The 7,500-nt window shown below is 42.6% G+C and overlaps 1 protein-coding gene across 1 annotated transcript in view; it reads left to right on the top strand.

Annotated features, from left to right (window-relative positions):
- LOC109084737 (myomegalin-like) overlaps positions 1-7,500 on the top strand; it is a 37,403-nt gene that overhangs the window by 11,032 nt on the left and 18,871 nt on the right. The window contains exons 10-20 of the mRNA XM_042768192.1: positions 120-257; positions 334-513; positions 958-1,146; positions 1,224-1,412; positions 2,243-2,297; positions 2,403-2,491; positions 2,979-3,047; positions 3,119-3,225; positions 3,941-4,065; positions 7,027-7,136; positions 7,415-7,500. The exon at positions 7,415-7,500 is cut by the window's right edge and continues 21 nt beyond it. Of these exons, the coding sequence (XP_042624126.1) occupies positions 120-257; positions 334-513; positions 958-1,146; positions 1,224-1,412; positions 2,243-2,297; positions 2,403-2,491; positions 2,979-3,047; positions 3,119-3,225; positions 3,941-4,065; positions 7,027-7,136; positions 7,415-7,500 (1,337 nt within the window). The remainder of the gene's footprint in view (positions 1-119; positions 258-333; positions 514-957; positions 1,147-1,223; positions 1,413-2,242; positions 2,298-2,402; positions 2,492-2,978; positions 3,048-3,118; positions 3,226-3,940; positions 4,066-7,026; positions 7,137-7,414) is intronic.

Here is a 7,500-nt window from a genome sequence, read left to right as displayed (position 1 = left end):
GAAGACATGTGACAAAGTCCCACAGAAGCTCAGTGAAAGAGGAACCCGAGCCACAATTACAGAGCAGAAGATCACAGACTCTCTAGCCGATGCTGTAATCTTGCTGTTGTGTGTTTCAGCGCTCAATCGATGAGAAGTTCTGCTGTCTGGAGGAGAAGGACGGTGAGGTGCGTCGACTGCAGCTGGTGCTCCGTGAGAAAGACCGAGACCTGGAGAGACTCCGCTGTGTTCTCGACAACAACAACGACACCATCACGGTGTGTGTCACCATCTGCTGTAATGCACAGACTGTCTGTTAAAGCGTGAAACTCTCTGAACTCTCTGTGTGTGCAGGGTTTGGATGCTCTGGTGCGCAGTAAGGATCTGGATTTGGAGAGAACACAGGAAACCTGCCGGAAACTGGAGTGGATGAAACAGCAGAGCGATGAGAAACACACACTCGCTGTTCAGGAGAGAGACGGCATCATTCAGCAGCTGCAGACGGCGCTGGGCTCACACAGCAGAGAGAGCGAGGTAACACACACACACACACACACACACACACACACACACACACTAAGCTCCTGACACGCCTTACAAAACATCTGATCAGCTCATAAACACATGCAGCAAGTGCACTGATGTTCACATGACTGCATTCGGCAGACGCTTTTATCCTAAACATTCCGGGTGTGTTTTATGGGTGAGCAGCTGCTGCTGTATGAGCTGCAGGAACATGAGTCTCAGTCTCAGATCTGCTGTCAGACTCTGTCTGTTTTCAAGCGTGTTTCCCGTGGACTGATATAAACATGCTCACAGATTAGAGCTTGTGATTTCAGCGGCTCGCGGTATTTTTGAGACACTGACACACACACACTAAACACAAACATGCCTGCACATGCTTTTAACACACACAGACGTTCAGGCTGCTCAAGACTGTGTGTGTGTGTGTGTCAGTCTGTTCCTCTGTGTTTGCAGGAGCTCAGGTCAGTGTTGTTGGGGAAAGTGTCTGCCGCTGATGAGCTCCAGCAGCTGCAGACCCACCTGTCGATGAAAGAGCGTCTGTTTCAGGAAGTGATGTCAGACCGCAGTCGGCAGGCGCAGGAACACCACAGACAGATCACAGAGCTGCTCGACACCCTCAGCACCAGAGATCAGGACATGAAGGTGCAGCTGATCATCACTTCTCTGTTTACTTGCTCATTTATTCCTCATGGTTCACATGTTCTCTCCCTCGGTCTCAGGATCAGGGCGAGAGGTTGGGCCGGGTGATTTCCGAGCGAGCGGGTCAGTTGCAGGAGTTGCGGAAGCAGCTGTCGTCACGGGAACAGGAGCTGAGTGATATGAACAGGGAGCGAGAGAGAGATGCTTCTGCGTCCAGAGAGCTGCAAAGACTTCAGGAAGTTCTCAAGGAGAAAGACACCTTCATACAGGTCATACACACACACTCTCTCAAATGTACCGCAGTAATGATGTTCCGTGTGTAAATGTACCGCAGTAATGATGTTCCGTGTGTAACTGTACCGCGGTAATGATGTTCCGTGTGTTAATGTACCGCTGTAATGATGTTCCGTGTGTAACTGTACCGCGGTAATGATGATTTCCGTGTGTAAATGTACCGCGGTAATGATGTTCCGTGTGTAACTGTACCGCGGTAATGGTTTTTGGTGTGTAAATGTACCGCGGTAATGATGTTCCGTGTGTAACTGTACCGCGGTAATGATGTTCCGTGTGTAAATGTACCGCGGTAATGATGTTCCGTGTGTAACTGTACCGCGGTAATGATGTTCCGTGTGTCATACTGTAAAATGATGTTCCGTGTGTAACTGTACCGCGGTAATGATGTTCCGTGTGTAAATGTACCGCGGTAATGATGTTCCGTGTGTAACTGTACCGCGGGTAATGATGTTCCGTGTGTAAATGTACCGCGGTAATGATGTTCCGTGTGTAACTGTACCGCGGTAATGGTTTTTGGTGTTTAGTTGTACCGCGGTAATGATGTTCCGTGTGTAACTGTACCGCGGTAATGATGTTCCGTGTGTAACTGTACCACGGTAATGATGTTCCGTGTGTAACTGTACCGCGGTAATGATGTTCCGTGTGTAAATGTACCGCGGTAATGATGTTCCGTGTGTAACTGTACCGCGGTAATGATGTTCCGTGTGTAAATGTACCGCGGTAATGATGTTCCGTGTGTAACTGTACCGCGGTAATGATGTTCCGTGTGTAAATGTACCGCGGTAATGATGTTCCGTGTGTGCAGGAGTTACTGCGGGGTCCGAGTGAAATGTTGAGCTCCACACCAGCAGCAGCACAGGGTCAGTTTCACCATGAAACATCTCACAGTAGATCAATTAAAATGATGGATTCTCTTCATTCTGAGTGTGTGTGTGTGTGTGTGTGTGTTTTGTTATCGTGAGCAGCTGCGTACACGAGCAGCTCGGGTGATCTGGATGTACAAGCAATCAGAGATGAGCTACAGCTGACCCTCAAGAAACACAGAGAGAGTGAGGTAAAACACACAGACACACACACACGCACTCATACTCATACACACACTCATACACACACTCATATACACACACACTCATACACACACTCATACACACACTCATACACACACTCATACACACACTCATACACACACTCATACACACACTCATACACACACTCGGAGTGAAAATCAGGTCTAAAGTCGTGTGGTGTGAACCTGGCATCAGGATCATGACTCCATGGATATTTTTATACATTTTATGAATACACATTTTTCCAGTTATTCTCAACTCTAAAACAGTAAAATGGTTTTAGCCCTTATTCACTAAATCACAATGAGTTCATGGGGCTTTGAAATATTCTGGACAATAGGGGGATTAGGAGTCAAAAGGGTTGAGAAACTGAATTAAATGTTTTACTGTCCTCGTGTGTGTGTGTGTGTGCCTGTATGTGTGTGTGTGTGTGTGTGTGTGCCTGTATGTGTGTGTGTGTGTGTGTGTGTGTAGCAGGAGCTGTCGGAGTTGCGCTCTGTTCTGGCTGCAGGTCGTCACAACGCATCGAGCTCCAATCAGCAGGTAATATAATGAGACCGTGGCCTGTACACACGCGTGTGTGTGTGTGTGTGCTTATGTTCTGTGTGTGTCAGTGTGTCCTGCAGCAGCTCGTGTCGGAGCAGCAGGCGCTGAATGAAGCTCTGAGAGTCGAGACGAAGGTTTATCAGAAGCTCAGACGCATGCAGTCTCAGGAGGGCAGGTCAGAGCTCAAGCACAGCTCATTCACACTGTGTTAAAGTCCATCTCTCATGATGTCCATCTGTGTATGGCTGAATATGCTGTTGAATTTGTGCCATTTCCATTTAGGAACATGAGTTAAAGGAGGAGTTCAGGAAAATTCTGTCATTTACTCGCCGTCGTGCCGCTCCAGATCCGTACACCTCGTTTCTTCTGTGGATCTCAAAAGAACTACTGCAGAGTTCTGTGTATTCTGCTGCAGTCTTAAGTGATCCGATGTATAATTAAATAATTGAAGGATTAAATATGATATCTGGTTGAAACGGAAGTTTTAAATGCATGGAAACCCACCCAAGAACAGAGGTCTGTCTCACTCAAAATGACAAAAACGGTGCCAAATAGCAAAAACATCATACTAGTGATCCATATGATGCACTGTATTCAGAGTCTTCTGAGGTCATGGAACGCTTTGTGTGAGGAACAGACTGAAAACATCCGTCTCTGCTGAAGCTCTCAAATCTCACACCTGCTGCGTCACGAGTCGCACTGAAAGCACTTACTTTTGAATAAAAACATCTGTTTTTGTGCTCCACAGAGGAAAGTAGGTCAGCTGTACGACAACACGAGGGCGAGCAAGTGTTTCCTGAACTCTTGCTTTAAAAGCTGAAGTGGCGTTGAAAGCTGTGGCTTCACACAGAATGAGTGGTTCTGTTCTGACCCGTCCGTGTCGTTAGCAGTGCTGAGAAGACTAGCGCTCTGCACGCTGAACTGGACTCGCTTCAGGTGCTGCGCCAACAGCTGGAGGACACCCTGAGGAGGAGCTGTGAGACGGCGCTGGCGGTGGACCGGGTCGACTGTGGAGGTGGGACACGGGACTCTAACCCTAATGAACCCATAACCCATCGCTGAAGCGCTCGTGCACTAGTCGAGCATGAAGACACATAACAAGCCAGAACTGTGGTTGATTGTGTTTTATCCATTTATCCAATGATGTTTGCCTGTCAGTGGTGTGTGTGTGTGTGTGTGTGTTGTCTGCTCCATTCATGAATTTGAGTTCACACACTCAAGGTCCAGAAATGCCTTTAATGTTCCATTTGAAGTACACAGCCACTCTTTCTGAGGCCAAACACATCAGAGCAAATGTAGAAATAGACTGTTGTCTGTCTGTGCGCTGCTTCTGCAGTTCTGCATGTCGGAGGAGCAGTAGTTCAGCTTTGTAACTTTAAGCCTTGTTTTTCTGTGACAAACTGTATGGGCCGATATCTTAGTGCCAAATGAGGCTGACTTTGCTGCATCGTTTAGCATGGTTTGTTCTTGTTTATGGAAATATGAAATTAATAATGTACTTCAAACTGAAAAGAAATAAATGGAACCAGATTTCTTGGCCAGAATCTTTTGTATTTTATTATTTTTGTTTATTATCTGTTTTGAACAGTAAGAATCATTTTGAATTAGGATAGGTGATTCCTCAGGACGCTCATTATTGGATGACAAACTAAAACTAATTTTTATTTGGCATGCAAACATTACAGGTGAGTATGTGAGCTCGAGTTTTCTACAGTAAAGATTCTTCAGTGTCATTTAATTTCCAGTAATATTCAGATGTTTTTTTTAAATCACTGAACAGTTTGATGATAATTAACCAAACAGACTCATTCACACCTGCATGCCAGCGTTCACGCATCATGTCTGCATGGCTGTGACTGTGTGGTTTGATGAAACCACATCTGCTGTTAAACTGGTCCTGTGTGCTGCTCCTTCATGGTCTTTCAGTTTAATCGTCACCCTCATACGTCATGAGACACTTTGATCAAGCATAATTTCTTTGGACTCTGTGAGGGACGGAATATAAGGTTTCACTTTAGTGGGTCGGGGAAGCTCTCTTTCACAGCTTATTGTGCTTAAACGGTCAAGTGAAAGTGACATACAGCCAAGTATGGTGACCCATACTCAGAATTCGTGCTCTGCATTTAACCCATCCAAAGTGCACACACACAGCAGTGAACACACACTCGGAGCAGTGGGTATCATTTATGCTGCGGCGCCCGGGGAGCAGTTGGGGGTTCAGTGTCTTGCTCAAGGGCACCTCTGTCGTGGTATTTCCGGCCCGAGACTCGAACCCACAACCTTAGGGTTAGGAATCAAACTCTCTAACCACTTTCTTTAGAAATGCACACATGATTCTGTCACAGTGCGGATCGTTTGGAGTATAACATATTCAGTCTGAAAGTAAAGCGTTCTCAGTAAATCAGATGTGTAACAGTATGTTAGATCTGTGCATTCATTCTCAAAGGGACAGCGGCCTAATAAACTGCTGACATTTGTTACATTAATGTTAATAAGAATAGAAAAAAAAATAATGGAACCACTTTTGTATTTTTATTATGAATCTTTTTATATGTAATTCATACAGCGGAGACTATACAGTATTTTATTTTTATTTTAAGACATGTTATTTAAACCTAGGATACCTACAATATACTTACTCTCCCTTAACCCTGTACCTGAAAAATTTAGTTTATAAAGTTTATTTAATTAGTAATTAGTACATTGTATTTGTCCTGTTGTTTATATATTTTATTTTATTTTCCAGTTTTATACATGCAAAAGTTTTCATTTTATATTTTTATATTTTATATTTTATATATATTTTATATAGTTTATATTCTTTTTATTTATGTAGGAAGTGTTTTTTCTATGTGTTTCAGGGCTTATTTTATTTAATTAGTTATTTAATTTTTTTACACCTTAAATGGCATTTGTTTTATTGATATTTGTTTGGCTGAAATGAGAAAACAATAGATTTCAAGGTTTATATTTAAAAATCAGCTATTTCTTTTCTTCAGGAAATATTAATCTGTCTACTGCAGTCAAATAGGAAAAGTAACATAAAAAGTAAACTACAATCATAAATTATCCAAACAGAAGTGACTTTATAACACCGTCTCTGGGTCTTTGTCAAGTCACCTTTATTTGTATAGTGCTTTATACAATACCTTGTACTTTGTAATGGTATTAATATGAAACAACTTCATCAACAATTTGCATGATACTGTACAAATATTCCATTCATACAGTTAATCACATGATCAGCTTTATACACATCTAAAATACTATATTTCATTTCATTTCTGAAAGACAATATTTTATCGAGTCCACATGACTCCAGTAATCCTTCAGTGTTACTGAAGATGGAATAAAGTGCAGCAAATCACGGTTGGATCTCGTGTCACACAACATTCACAGATGAACAGAAGCGGCAGATTCCAGCTGAACGGACGGGTTAATTAGGATTAGTGATAGTTTCATGATCTAGCAGCACTACAGTAATCTTTCTTTCATTCTTTGCTACTGTAGTTTCAGGACTTTTATAAACTCAGGTTATATGACCAGAATAACAGAGCAGAATGTGACTTTAAAAGGACAGTCCACCCAAAAAAGATAATTCTGTCATTTATTCACCCTTTATGTCAAGTATTTAAGACTGATTTTCTTCTTTGGGACACAAAATAATATGTTTAGAGAAGTGTTAAGGTACAAATAACATTGAATACCATTGACCTTCATTGCATGAAAAGAAATAAATGAGATGAATATGTTGTTTTGTGTTCCTCTAAGGGAAGTCACACTGGTATGCAATGACAGAGTGAGTAAATTACAGCAGAAGGTCTGTTTTTGCATGAACTAACCCTTTAACTTTCATTATGGGAGTCGATTCGGGTGTGGAAACACAGTCAGAGACAGAACAAGAGAAACAGAAAGATGAAAGAAAGAGATGTACATTATGCAGAGCAATCTTAGTGTCTGTCATGTTTCCTTCTAGAATACAGCAGTGATGAAGATGAAGACGATCATGACAGCAGTGAAGAGTTCACGGACAGCATAGAGGACAACGACATCAAACTGACAACTCAGAGTTTGACCAGCGCACAGGTTTTATTTTCTCTTCTATATTTAATTCTACAGTATACATTTTTTTTTGATATTTTATTCTTATATTTTTATTGTTTACTTTTATTTCATTCTTTCATACCTATATTTATGTATGGAAATTGGCTCTTCCCTTTGATATGTTCCACCTGACATCCTGTGTGAACAGGAAATACAATCAACACACTGGAAACAAAGCGCTGCTCACTGAGCCATTTCATTGGGTCTTTAACATTTGTTTGTATGAGTGTAGCTCAGAGCTCACTGTGCTCTCCTGACAGAGAGCCGAGGAGTTCAGCAGAACGGGGAACTGGCCGCTGATGTCCCAGCATGCATCAGAGCAGAGAAGCGAAGGCGAGACGGGCCG

Source organism: Cyprinus carpio, chromosome A2, assembly GCF_018340385.1.
Source record: "Cyprinus carpio isolate SPL01 chromosome A2, ASM1834038v1, whole genome shotgun sequence".
Classification (NCBI taxonomy): domain Eukaryota; kingdom Metazoa; phylum Chordata; class Actinopteri; order Cypriniformes; family Cyprinidae; genus Cyprinus; species Cyprinus carpio.
This window is presented reverse-complemented; position numbering and strand designations above follow the sequence as displayed.